General features: G+C 45.7%; 1 protein-coding gene across 1 annotated transcript; it reads left to right on the top strand.

The window, feature by feature from the left end:
* The first annotated feature begins 5,949 nt into the window (after positions 1–5,949).
* Positions 5,950–12,684, top strand: TXNIP (thioredoxin interacting protein). Its single transcript, XM_058160042.1, has 8 exons — positions 5,950–6,396; positions 7,614–7,686; positions 7,798–7,945; positions 8,275–8,377; positions 9,024–9,280; positions 9,922–10,078; positions 10,795–10,946; positions 11,652–12,684. The coding sequence occupies exons 1-8, from the start codon at positions 6,147–6,149 to the stop codon at positions 11,688–11,690; spliced, it is 1,179 nt and encodes a 392-aa protein (XP_058016025.1). The 5' UTR covers positions 5,950–6,146; the 3' UTR covers positions 11,691–12,684.
* The last annotated feature ends 1,176 nt before the right edge of the window (positions 12,685–13,860 follow it).

The following is a 13,860-nucleotide window of genomic DNA, read 5'->3' on the forward strand; positions in this document are numbered from 1 at the left end:
TAAGACTTGTGGACTTCAACTCCCAGAGTCCCTCAGCCTGCAAAGTTGAGGTCTAGAACAGGGGTCTCCAACCTTGGTCCCTTTAAGACTTGTGGACTTCAACTCCCAGAGTCCCTCAGCCTGCAAAGCTGAGGTCTAGAACAGGGGTCTCCAACCTTGGTCCCTTTAAGACTTGTGGACTTCAACTCCCAGAGTCCCTCAGCCTGCAAAGCTGAGGTCTAGAACAGGGGTCTCCAACCTTGGTCCCTTTAAGACTTGTGGACTTCAACTCCCAGAGTCCCTCAGCCTGCAAAGCTGAGGTCTAGAGCAGGGGTCTCCAACCTTGGTCCCTTTAAGACTTGTGGACTTCAACTCCCAGAGTCCCTCAGCCAGCAAAGCTGGCTGAGGAACTCTGGGAGTTGAAGTCCACAAGTCTTAAAGGGACCAAGGTTGGAGACCCCTGGACTAGAGCAGAACAGAATAATAAAATTGGAGGTCTTCTAGTCCCACAAAAACCCCACTGTAAAAATCTGGACACTGATGTTCTCTAGAAAATGCCGTCTTGACGTCCATTCTGGATAGATACATCCCTGTACAGAAGACAACTACCACCCCCGCCCCCAGGTTATTGGGCAAGATTGGTGACCGCATTAACTTCAGGGTGCCAAAGGTTAGATGTCCTGTGGCCAAAAACACTCTTGAGGAGGCTGCTATGCCTGGAATCTGTTTCAGATTGCAAGCCAGGCTTGGCTACCGGCCCTGCAGTCTTCTGCAGGTATTTGCACAATGCATGACTTGCTTAAGGGAGAGGGTGGGAGGTTAGTCCCCTAAGATCAGTTTAAGGCTGTTCCAGATGAATGGGGGGGGGAGATTCCACCCCCCCCCAAAGCAAGGGGTCTCCAAACTTGGCCACTTTAAGGAATTGTGGACTTCAGTTTCCCAGAAGTCCGTCAACAGCTATGCAGACCCCTGCCCTAAAATTTATTTATTTATTTATTTATTTATTATTCATATTTATATACCGCCCTATCTCCCAAAGGACTCAGGGCGGTTTACAGGCATTTAAAAAACAGATAAATACAGTCTAAAAACAATTCAAAAACTTATTCTAAAAGCCTAATAATTAAAATATAAGAATAAAACCCAATTTAAAACCCGTAAATTAAAATCTAGCTCAGTCCTGCGCAATTAAATAAGTATGTTTTAAGCTCGCGGCGGAAGGTCCGAAGGTCCGGAAGCTGACGAAGTCCTGGGGGCAGTTCGTTCCAGAGGGTGGGAGCCCCCACATAAAAGGCCATTTCAATGCAGTGGGGGGAAGGAAAAAAAACCTTAATTTGCATGGAAGTGAAACAGAGGCGTAAGCGAAAGAGGAGAAAACAGGCAGGAAAAATTAAAATGTCTCTTGAGTCTTAGAAGCTTCCTGCTATTGGTACAGCCCCATTTCTAAAATGCAACCAGCCTTCTCAGCTGAGATTGTCTTTCCTTTTGGTTTCATAGGTTGGTGAGCTGATGAAAACTCTTTTTTTGATACATAATAATTTCATAATTATATGGTGTCTTTAAAACAAACACTCACAGAAAGGAGAAAGAAAGGAAAGAAGGAAGGAAGGAAGGAAGGAAGGAAGGAAGGAAGGAAGGAAGGAAGGAAGGAAAGAAAGAAAGAAAGAAAGAAAGAAAGAAAGAAAGAAAAGAAAAAGGAAGGAAAGGAAAGGAAAAGAAAAAAAAGAAAAGAAAAGTGAGAGGGATGGAAGGAACGAAGGAAGGAAGGAAGGAGAAAGGAAAGAAAGAAAGAAAGATAGATAAAGAAAAGTAAAGGGATGGAGGGAAGGAAGGAGAAAGAAAAGCAAGAAGAAAGGAAGGAAGGAAGGAAGGAAGGAAGGAAGAAAGAAAGAAAGAAAGAAAGAAAGATAAAGAAAAGTGAGAGGATGGAGGAAGGAAGGAAGGAGAAAGAAAAGCAAGAAAAAAGAAAGGAAGGAAGGAAAGAAAGAAGGAAGGAGAAAGAAAAAAAAAGAAAGAAAGAAAAAAGAAGAAAACAAAGGAAGGAAGGAGAGAAAGAAAAAAAGAAGGAAAGAAAGAAGGCGAGAGAAAGAGAAAGAAATTTTTTTAAAAAAGGAAAAAGTACTGAAGAAAAACAGAAAAGAAAAAAAGATATTAAGAAGCTGTTTTCTATATTTACAGCAGTTGTAAGTCCATAGTTTAACCTCTCTAAAGTTACATGGTATTTACTCTTCTTTCTGTAATTTATCCTGTCTAAACATGAAAGCCATAAATCACAAATTCATTCTTTTCATTTTTATGTTGAAAAAAAAAGTCTGCAATAGGCTTCCAATCACCAGTAAAAGTCAGAGAATAGAACTAAAGGAAACAATCTAGAAAATAGATCATGTTTTTCAATGCATTTCATAGCATTTGCCATTGAATGCTGCATTCCAAGTCACATTTTGAACTGTTTAAAATAAAAATTCTCCTCAGTGAATTCTGATCTAGGAATATTGACTGGTTTTTAAGAGCACTTCTTCTTTACTTTACTTGTATTTTACTAATTGGACTTCATTGTTTTATTCCCTTTTATGTGGGTTTTATCTTTCATGGTTTATATTGTTTTTTATAAAAAAATATGTAATTTGTTTTTTTTAAAAAAATTAAATGTGTCCATTTAAAAAAAAAAAAAGATGGCACAGGACTTTTTGCTCCACAAACTCTTGGTTGGACAAGTTTGGATCTGTAAACAAAGGCTGTAAACCAAGACAAGTAAATATGATTTTATATGATGTAAAAATAACCTTTTGTTTTACGTAATGTTTTGGGGCAACTTTAAAGCCCTAAGATTTGTTTTTAATGTTGTTTTTATGGATCACCCATGTCCCACATATGAGAAAACGTCATGCAACCTCTTTCAGGATCATTTTTAGCACCAGGGCTGTTGCAAAAAATAAAAAAAATCGAAAGATGCTTTTAAAAAAAAAAAATAATAGCAAACATATGACATTTATTTTGGCCAAAATTATTGCTCCTTCTTTAACCTTAATTCGAGAAATTGCGGCGTGGAAGCTCCCCAGCCAAGGTTAGAGTCCCTTTAATCAAAGATGCTGACTTCTTATTATTGACAGGAGAGAAAAATATAGCTACAAAATATATGTATATATATATTCAGGTTTGAAATTGAAACTTGCAAGCAAAGGGACGGGGTGTGGGGGGGGCAGAAAGCAGAAGTTTCTGCAATTAGAACAGTCCCCACCCGGGACGCCGCGCCCGATTGGCGAAGAACGTAGCGTTCTTTGCTCTCCTCGGATTGGGATTGGTCGCCTGGAGCCGTCACTCAGCGCTTTTTGGGTCTTCCCCGGCGGCTTGTGTTCAGCACGGCCGGCTGGGGCTTCCACACACACGGTGTCCACGCGCCGCCGGCTGGCCTCCGATTGGCTGCCGGGATGGTAAACACGGCGAGGGAGCCAATGGGAGCGCTGTTCACGAGGGCAGCACGCGGGCCCACGAGCCGGCCGCATGGCGCGCGCTGAGATCAACAACGGAGGGGGGCGGGGGCAGGAGGGCGGGAGCGAGTATAAAAGCGCCGGTTGCGTCACCGCGCCAGCCAGAGCTGGCGAAGCAGCCGAGCGGGACGGAGGTGCATCGCTCTGCGTTCGTCTCCCGAAAAGTGACATAAGCCGCTCTGTGCATCGCTCGCCCGGCTTCCTATTCTTAAAAAAGCAACCTCGGGAGTCCGGAGAGGCATTGCACTTTTTGCAATCTCTTTGCGTTTTTGCAATTTTGACACACACACACACATACTAACCATGGTGGTCTTTAAGCGGGTCAAGGCGTTGCGGCTGGACTTCGAGGAGAACGGCCGGGTCTATTCCAGCGGCGAGAAAGTGGCCGGCCGCGTGGAAGTGGAGGTGGCCGAGGTCACGCGTGTCACGGCCGTGCGGTTACTGGCCTGCGGGGTGGCCCGCGTGCTGTGGATCCGGGGGCCCCAGCAGTGCAAGCAGGAGATGGAGTACCTGCGCCACGAAGCGGTGCTCCAGCTGGAGGACCAGCCCGCCGGTGAGCAGCGGGAGGCTTTGGGGAGGGCGGGGGGGACTACAGGTCCCATGCGTCTTGAGAGGGAGAGCGCCCCCCCCTCTATCGGTGGCTTGGCATGCGTGGCTGGGGAGGAGTGGGCAGCAGCGGGGGGGGGGGCACCTCGATCTTTAAAAAGAGGGGCGGACTACAAGTCCCAGAATCCCCCCCCCAGCCATTTATGGGAGTTGTAGTCCACCCCTCTCGAGAGTGGCTGAGGTTTAAGATGCCCTGCTCTGGGTTGATGGAATTGGGGTAGGAATAAATCGAATTTTAAAAACTCCAAAGATTACACCAAAAAAATCCCAAAAAAATCCTAAATAAACCCCAGCTTGCATCCCTGAATGTCTAAGATCTTGTTATTTAATTTAAATATTATTAGTGAATGTGTGTGTGTGTGTGTGTGTATACACATACACACACACACACATATACACATATAAAATGTATATTTAATTTAGTCCGCTTCTATAGCCACCCAGCTGAACCAAGTGATTGTTACTCTCCCTTCTTTTGATGTTGAAATACTGGTTAGATGCAAGGAGGGGGAATAAGATTGCTTCCAATTTAATCCAACTTATTTAAAAACCATCAGAGGTCAGAACAAATCCCTAAAGGGATGTTGAAAAAAGGTTTGAAATGGTATTAGGGTCATCTGCTTGGGCAAGGGGGCTGGACTAGAAGGCCTCCAAGGGCCCCTTCCAATATGTTTTTTTTCTGAAAGAAGGACCGAGATGAGGGAAATCTTCCTGGAGTTTTTTAAAGTTTGCCCGAGTTGGCTGTTTGACAAGAAAAAGAGACACACGCTGGGTGGTACAGTGTGTCCCTGGCAGGAGACAATTTTGGCAGTCTCGGTTTTAATCGGAAGCGAATTCCCCGGACATCCAGGTGTCCCGTTTACAAGAGAAGCTTTAGCTGTCGAAACTTGGCTGGAGATCACAGCCAGAGAACGAAAGCTGGAAAGAGAAAAGTAAATCAATTTCTGTAACACTTGTTTGAGTTTTCAAAGAAGTAGGATATGAACCGTTGCCTTTCTTATTTTTAGAAAGGGGGAAACCTCTTTGACTTGAAACCCTTTGACCTTCTGCTGCTGCAAATGTTAATTTTCAGCTGGGAAAAAGAACCCATAAATCTGATTTATTTTAATGTTGTTTTTATGGATCACCCATGTCCCACGTATGAGAAAGCAGTTGAGAAAACGTCATGCAACCTCTTTCAGGATCATTTTTAGCACCAGGGCTGTTGCAAAAAATAAAAAAGTCGAAAGATGCTTTTTTTTAAAAAAAAAAAATAGCAAACATATGACATTTATTTTGGCCAAAATTATTGCTCCTTCTTTAACCTTAATTCGAGAAATTGCGGCGTGGAAGCTCCCCAGCCAAGGTTAGAGTCCCTTTATCAAAGATGCTGACTTCTTATTATTGACAGGAGAGAAAAATAGCTACAAAATATATGTATATATATATATTCAGGTTTGAAATTGAAACTTGCAAGCAAAGGGACGGGGTGGGGTGGGGGGGTCAGAAAGCAGAAGTTTCTGCAATTAGAACAGTCCCCACCCGGGACGCCGCGCCCGATTGGCGAAGAACGTAGCGTTCTTTGCTTTCCTCGGATTGGGATTGGTCGCCTGGAGCCGTCACTCAGCGCTTTTTGGGTCTTCCCCGGCGGCTTGTGTTCAGCACGGCCGGCTGGGGCTTCCACACACACGGTGTCCACGCGCCGCCGGCTGGCCTCCGATTGGCTGCCGGGATGGTAAACACGGCGAGGGAGCCAATGGGAGCGCTGTTCACGAGGGCAGCACGCGGGCCCACGAGCCGGCCGCATGGCGCGCGCTGAGATCAACAACGGAGGGGGGCGGGGGCAGGAGGGCGGGAGCGAGTATAAAAGCGCCGGTTGCGTCACCGCGCCAGCCAGAGCTGGCGAAGCAGCCGAGCGGGACGGAGGTGCATCGCTCTGCGTTCGTCTCCCGAAAAGTGACATAAGCCGTTCTGTGCATCGCTCGCCCGGCTTCCTATTCTTAAAAAAGCAACCTCGGGAGTCCGGAGAGGCATTGCACTTTTTGCAATCTCTTTGCGTTTTTGCAATTTTGACACACACACACACACACAACCATGGTGGTCTTTAAGCGGGTCAAGGCGTTGCGGCTGGACTTCGAGGAGAACGGCCGGGTCTATTCCAGCGGCGAGAAAGTGGCCGGCCGCGTGGAAGTGGAGGTGGCCGAGGTCACGCGTGTCACGGCCGTGCGGTTACTGGCCTGCGGGGTGGCCCGCGTGCTGTGGATCCGGGGGCCCCAGCAGTGCAAGCAGGAGATGGAGTACCTGCGCCACGAAGCGGTGCTCCAGCTGGAGGACCAGCCCGCCGGTGAGCAGCGGGAGGCTTTGGGGAGGGCGGGGGGGACTACAGGTCCCATGCGTCTTGAGAGGGAGAGCGCCCCCCCCTCTATCGGTGGCTTGGCATGCAGGGCTGGGGAGGAGTGGGGCAGCAGCGGGGGGGGCGCCTCGATCTTTAAAAAGAGGGGCGGACTACAACTCCCAGAATCCCCCCCCAGCCAATTATGGGAGTTGTAGTCCACCCCTCTCGAGAGTGGCTGAGGTTTAAGACGCCCTGCTCTGGGTTGATGGAATTGGGGTAGGAATGGCAAATTTCCTCTGCTAAAAAAATATCTAAGAAGTTTTAAAATCGAATTTTAAAAACTCCAAAGATTACACCAAAAAAATCCCAAAAAATTCCTAAATAAACCCCAGCTTGCATCCCTGAATGTCTAAGATCTTGTTATTTAATTTAAATATTATTAGTGAATATGTGTGTGTGTGTGTGTGTGTATATACACACACACACACATACACATATATAAAATGTATATTTAATTTAGTCCGCTTCTATAGCCACCCAGCTGAACCAAGTGATTGTTACTCTCCCTTCTTTTGATGTTGAAATACTGGTTAGATGCAAGGAGGGGAATAAGATTGCTTCCAATTTAATCCAACTTATTTAAAAACCATCAGAGGTCAGAACAAATCCCTAAAGGGATGTTGAAAAAAGGTTTGAAATGGTATTAGGGTCATCTGCTTGGGCAAGGGGGCTGGACTAGAAGGCCTCCAAGGGCCCCTTCCAATATGTTTTTTCTGAGAGAAGGACCGAGATGAGGGAAATCTTCCTGGAGTTTTTTAAAGTTTGCCCGAGTTGGCTGTTTGACAAGAAAAAGAGACACACGCTGGGTGGTACAGTGTGTCCCTGGCAGGAGACAATTTTGGCAGTCTCGATTTTAATCGGAAGCGAATTCCCCGGACATCCAGGTGTCCCGTTTACAAGAGAAGCTTTAGCTGTCGAAACTTGGCTGGAGATCACAGCCAGAGAACGAAAGCTGGAAAGAGAAAAGTAAATCAATTTCTGTAACACTTGTTTGAGTTTTCAAAGAAGTAGGATATGAACCGTTGCCTTTCTTATTTTTAGAAAGGGGGAAACCTCTTTGACTTGAAACCCTTTGACCTTCTGCTGCTGCAAATGTTAATTTTCAGCTGGGAAAAAGAACCCATAAATCTGATTTCTTTCTTTTTTTGTTTCTCGTATTTTTCTAGATAAAGACGGTTCCGTTTTGCTGAGACCGGGAAACGTATACCAATACAAGTTTGAATTTGAACTGCCCCAAGGGTAAGTAAGCAAGAGATCAAATAAAAGACTTTAAATCGGTGTAAAATCCTTCCATCCGTCATGGATCTGCCCTTGTCCTCCTTCGTCTAACCTGCTTGGGTTTTCTTTCAGGCCCCTGGGCACCACCTTTAAGGGCAAATACGGCTGTGTGGATTACTGGGTGAAGGCCTTCTTGGATCGTAGCTCTTTCCCAACTCAAGAGGTGAAGAAGCGGTTTGAAGTCATGGATCAAATTGACGTCAACACTCCAGATCTGATGGTAACTATTCCACTGTTTATTTCCTTAGATCTTTCCTGTAAATCACGCGATTAGTTAGAATTGCAACTTTAAATGCCTGGATGATGTTTTCTTTTGTTTTTCCATCTTTCTCCAAAGCTTCTCCCAAATTTTTGGGTGGGAGTTAATAGCCCTTGTCTCAAAGAAGCAAAATATTTCTGGATCATTAGTTTTATAACTGCCTAACTAACTTGAAGGAAGTTGGCTAAGGAAGAACTTGCAAGGGGAAAAAAATGCAGTTGAATTTAGTTCAGAGTGGATCAGATGCTTCTTATCAAAGTATCTGACTTTTGTCGTGTGTTTCTCCACAGTCTCCGGTCTCTGCCAAAAAGGAGAAGAAAGTTTCTTGCATGTTCATCCCAGACGGGCACGTCTCTGTTAGCGCCAGGATCGACCGCAAAGGATTCTGTGAAGGTGAGATTTTTGGAGCATGGCAATTTCTCTGCCGTTTTACCTCCATCTGGTAACTTTGTAAAATTTTTAGCTCTCGCATTGGAAGGTAGATAAAAACAGGGCTGGCAGCACTTGAGTCGTTTTTTAAGTCCAGATCTCTTGTCTGGCTTTCTAGGTTTTTTTAATTTCAAAACCTTAAAGGTTTTCTATATCCATGACATTATATTGCGTATGTTAAATAGTGTAGTTTAAGGCTAGTTCGTTATCTAGGTTTTTGTGTAGAACCTGGGTTGATTGAAGTGCGAAGTAAAAATATAGTTTTAAAACCATTGTGGATTTTTTCTTTTCTTTTCTTTTTGGTAGAATCTGGGTTGATTTGAGTGAAAAAAAAACACCTGACTTAAATAGATAAAAAGTGTAGTTTAAAGCTGATAATGCTTTTAGTTATCTGTGTTTTTTGTTGTTGTTTTTTGGTGTAGAATCTGGATTTGAATGTGAAACCTTGGGGTGCTTTTTTTAGGAAGCCTCCACTTGCAACCCTGAATAAGAACATTGAATTAATTTGAGGGGTTTGTTGGTGACTAGAACACAGAGTCTCTTCTCAGGGCAAAAGGCTGTTAAGGGCGCTTGAGGGTCTAACACCCCATCCTCCTCTGCCTTCCTCCAGGTGATGACATCTGCATCAACGCCGACTTTGAGAATACCTGTTCTCGGATCGTGGTGCCCAAGGCGGCCATCGTGGCCAAGCACACCTACCTGGCCAATGGCCAGACCAAGATGTTCTCCCAAAAACTCTCCTGTGTCCGAGGAAATCATATCACCTCCGGCATGTCTGAATCTTGGCGGGGGAAAACCCTTCGAGTCAGGAAAATCAAGCCATCCATTCTGGGCTGCAATATCCTGCGCGTGGAGTATTTCCTGCAGGTGAGAGCAACCTTGGAGACTTAGACCCCACTCCTACAACTCTTTAATTAAACCCCCATTGCAGGTCGGGTTAGATCTAGTTCATAAAAGAAGAGGATATTTTTGTAGCTCAGGGTTGAACTGTGAGGGCCTCTGAGCTTCCCGGTTTCCTGGCGAGACGTTTCATGACCCAACTAGGTAGCATCATCAGGATTAGAAGAGTTGAGGGGATTATGAAAGAGGAGGAGGACCACTGTGGGGTCCTTGGTGCTCTTCTGAGTTTGGTGGTTTTCTTGCAGATACTTCACTCCCCAACTAGCTAACGTCAGTATTAGGAGTTAACCACAGAGCCATTTCTTCCAGTTCTTAAATTAAGCTCCAGGGCCCAGTTTTTAATTTCTTAAAATTATTGATTCTAACCCTAATCCTTGTCCAGCTTCAGCTGGTTCTGGTTTTGTAGCCAAGGTTTGGCTCTCCCAGAACCTGTTTTAAAAAGTCCAGGTCTCGCCCCCCTAAGCCACTTTTACAAGGTCGTTTTTGAGCAATTCTGTTCCATTACATGGTGGGATTAATTTTTTTAGAGAAAGAACCTCTTTAACCAGGTGTTGCTTCCACCAAGAAAAGCCTCTCCTCACCGTGTTCTTCTGTCCTTCCTTCCACAGATCTACGTCAGCGTCCCCGGCTCCAAGAAGATCATCCTTGAATTGCCCCTGGTCATCGGCAACAAGTCCAGCTTCGGCAGCCGCAATTCCAGCATGGCCAGCCAGACCAGCTCCGAGATGAGTTGGGTGGACTTAAACATGCCCGATGTCCCAGAAGGTGAGAATCCTCAATGCCCTTGAGTTTGACCCTTCGAGGTCCAGGGGAGGAAAAGTAGTAGTAGTAGTGGAAGGTGTGGACCTTCTAAGGGACTTCTACCATACAAGCCCTTCTCACTGACTGTTGTGTCTGTGGCCCCCCCCTTGCCAGAAAGTGATTTGGAAAGTGAGGGGGAAGGGCAGTCACCGGCTTCCCTGGCTCAGCTCCAGGAGCCAGAGGCAGGCCAGGTGGAGGAGATAACGAGGCTTCCGTCCCCTGACTCTTCCCCCCACCAGGCCACGCCTCCAGACCCAGCTGATGGCAGTCAGGCCTGGCTGGACCCTAGGTTTCGTAGGCAGGAGAGGAGGGAACAACAGAAGCAGGGGTGGGGCAGGCCTAGGAAGCGCTGAGTCACGGAGCCACACCCCATAGGATATAAAGGCAGCCAGAGCTGCTGTGCCTCTTTGTAGCAGGCAAATCAACTGATTAACTAAGAGCTGAAGTTTGTTCCTGTGTGACTCGTTGGCGTGGAGGGAGATAACGGAGACATTTGGCAGACGCTCGCTAGTTTGCTGCCATAGTGCCGGCTAATTAAGCCATCGCTCGGACGGAGGCGAAGGGGGGGCAGAACACTGCTTTGTATTTTGAGAGCAAGTCTTACACACCTTGCAATGTCCACAACTGTCTGTCGTCCCCGTCCCCCCAAGCTGACCACCTCTCTCCTTTTCCTTCTATAGCACCTCCATGCTACCTGGACATCATTCCTGAAGACCATCGGATCGAAAGCCCCACCACTCCTCTCTTGGACGAACTGGACAATTCCTTCGACAGCCCCATCTTCATGTACGCTCCCGAGTTCAAATTCATGCCGCCACCAACCTACACAGAGGTGAGATGGATTCTTCTTCTTAAGGGAATATTGTTGGGGGGGGGGAGGGAAGGAGACACTTACACAAAGTCAGTTTCTGCAGAACGCAAGTTTTTAGGTCTTGTTGTAAGTAAAGCCGGGTCTGTCCAAGGTTGCCTTGACCTGTGGGGGGGGTCCTAGGGTCCCCCCCCTTTAAAAGTGCTGATCCAACCAGGCTGATCGGGGATTGAATTGTGACACTGGCAATTGCCTTAAGGAAAGCCCCCCCCCCCCTTCTCATCCATTCTGAGAATGAGACCTTGGATTAAAGCCCCCCTCCTCAATTCAGGCTGTGATTTCCAGCTGAGTTAGTTCAATCAACAGAGTTGGAAGGGACCTTGGAGGTCTTCTAGTCCAGGGGTCTCCAACCTTGGTTCCCTTTAAGACTTGTGGACTTCAACTCCCAGAGTTCCTCAGCCAGCTCTCCAGAGTTGAAGTCCACAAGTCTTAAAGGGAACCAAGGTTGGAGACCCCTGTTCTAGTACAAGCCCCTCAAGGAGGGGGGACCAGGGGTCTCCAACCTTGGCAACTTTAAGCCTGGTGGACTTCAACTCCCAGAATTCCCCAGCCAGTCGATTTCCAGTCTCTTTCAAAAAAAAATCTGGAGGTTTTTTTATAGTTTGCACAAAGAAGGGTGTATTTCGCCTCTTATTTTACACGTCTCCCTTATCTCTCTTTCTCTCTCAGATCGATCCTTGCACTGTCAACAACAACATCGTCCAGTGAACCGGCATGGCTGTGATTTTATCCAGCTTTTTTTTTTTCCTGGACTCCTTTAAAAAAAAAGAAAATTGCCCTTGTAGCAATTCTGCAACAAAAGGCGAAGAGGACGTTTCCAGGTTATCAAAATCGACCTCTCAGGAAATGAGTCGGCAAGGAGAGCAAGAAACCAACTTCCTAGTGCCTTTACTTAGCACACAGGTGTTCCAGAGGACAAAAAAATGGGGGCATGTATGAAAGGGGGGAGGGGGTTCCCTTCCTCAAAAGCCTTTGCAGGAGCATTTGCCCCCTTGCAAACAAACCGACAGGTGCTAATGCGATTGTAGGGTGATAGGTAGAGGCAGGCGTGTCTCGTTTTTTTTCCCCTCCTTGACACAAGGAAAAAAAAAAGAGGGATGAAAAAAACTCCAAAAAAAAAGATTTTTTTGAGATTTGGGTAGTAGGGACTTCACTGCTACCGAGGCACAAAAATTCATACCTCTACAATTTTTTGTAGGTGTTGACTTTCTGCAGTTGACAAACAAAAAAAAGTAGCTCCAGCCGCTTCGGGTGCAGAAATTGGCTGGAGGAGTTTTCGATGCAGAAGGGGAGGATTTCTTGAGCTGCTCATATATTGGGTGGAGGTTGAATGGAGGGGGGAGTTCCCCCTCAGTCTTAATCCCCCCACCATCTTAATCGTGGCAGCCTTGGGAGGAAAGAGCATGTAGGGGGAAGAGTGGATAGGAAAAGGGATCAGAGGTTAGTTGAGGAGGGGGCTTCCCCTCGCCAGCCTCCAGGAAGAAAGGAGAAAAGTTGGAAAACCTTGTATAGCAATAATGAAACTTATTGCTGCATCCGAAGGCCAAAGAGCCTATATAAGCAAATAAATAAGAGCTTGTTGAACAATGCAAGATAGCAACTTGGGTCCTCTTGAGTTGTTAACTTTTTTTTTTATAGCACTTAAATCCTGTTTTGTTTTCCTTTTGTCTATAAATCTGTTAAGCAAACCACCCTTTTTTTTTGTAGTAAGGGGAGAAATCACTGTTTTGCCTAAGATCTCCAATAGGTGGATAAGCCAGTGTTCAGAAATGTGGGGTAGATTGATTGGCAGGTTTGAGGGGTGGGAGGTCGCAGGTTGGGGGGAGGGTTTCAGCAGCCCTATTGAACCACCAACACCCCCCCAGGGGCCACCAGAAGATCAAAAGTGCTATTTTTGCCAAATGGTGCCAGAAAATCTGCATTACAAAAAAAAAATGAATGTAGAGACAAGATTCTCCATAAGCAAAGAGCTTTTAATATTTCAAGAAGCATTTTTGGGTCAGAATCCGTCCTGCGACATTGTTTTATCTCCCAACAACTTGTGTGAGGTTGTTTTTAATTCTCTCCACGTCAGAAAAAAAAAATGCACTTGAAATGACTGCACTGCATAGCGGAAGTGTTAATTTCATCCCAGCTTTTGTTGCCACAAATACCTTTGTGTGTCACAAACGGGTGTGTACTGATGAATGATGATTCTTATTTCTTAAAACCGTGTTTTTGTTTTCACTGTTTTGTATTATTTTGCAACTCGATTATATTTTGTACCGTTGAACTATGGTGTATAAAAAGCCTTTTTTCCTAATAAATTATCAAAATATTAAAACGCCGTGTTTGGTTCTGATTGGGGGGGTTGCGGCGCAGGATTGGTGTCAAATCTCAAAAAAAAAAAATTACATGTGAAAAAATAAAAGTTCCTATAAGCACAAATTTTTTACAGATTAATAAGAGTTGGAAGGGACCTTGTAGATCATCTAGTCCAACCCACTGCCCAAGCAAGAGACCCTCCACCATTTCGAACAGATGGCAGCCCAGTCTCTTCTTGAAAGCTTCCAGTGATGAAGCTCCCACAACTTCCAAAGACAACTTATGTTCCCATGGTTGATTGTTCTCACTGTCAGAAAATTCCTCCTTATTTCCAGGTTGAATCTGTCAGTTTCCATCCATTATTCCTTGTCTGGCCTTCAAAGGTACTTTGGAGAATAGCTTTGCCCCCTTCCTCCTCTGTGGCAGCCCCTCAAATATTGGAGGATGCTCTCCTGTCTCCCCTGGTCCCTCTCTTCACTATCCATGCCCAGTTCAGATTACAGATTAACGAGTTGGAAGGGACCTTGTAGATCATCTAGTCCAACCCCCATTTCTTGACAAATGGGCAGTCCAG

The sequence above is a fragment of the Ahaetulla prasina genome, chromosome 17 (assembly GCF_028640845.1).
Source record: "Ahaetulla prasina isolate Xishuangbanna chromosome 17, ASM2864084v1, whole genome shotgun sequence".
In the NCBI taxonomy this organism is placed as follows: domain Eukaryota; kingdom Metazoa; phylum Chordata; class Lepidosauria; order Squamata; family Colubridae; genus Ahaetulla; species Ahaetulla prasina.

Bases quoted from the DNA above. Each gene is read 5' to 3' on its own strand.
- TXNIP (XM_058160042.1), top strand. From the start codon at position 6,147: ATGGTGGTCTTTAAGCGGGTCAAGGCGTTGCGGCTGGACTTCGAGGAG. The intron at 7,946-8,274 runs GTAACTATTCCA...GTTTCTCCACAG, and splicing joins TCAACACTCCAGATCTGATG to TCTCCGGTCTCTGCCAAAAA. The intron at 9,281-9,921 runs GTGAGAGCAACC...TTCCTTCCACAG, and splicing joins GCGTGGAGTATTTCCTGCAG to ATCTACGTCAGCGTCCCCGG.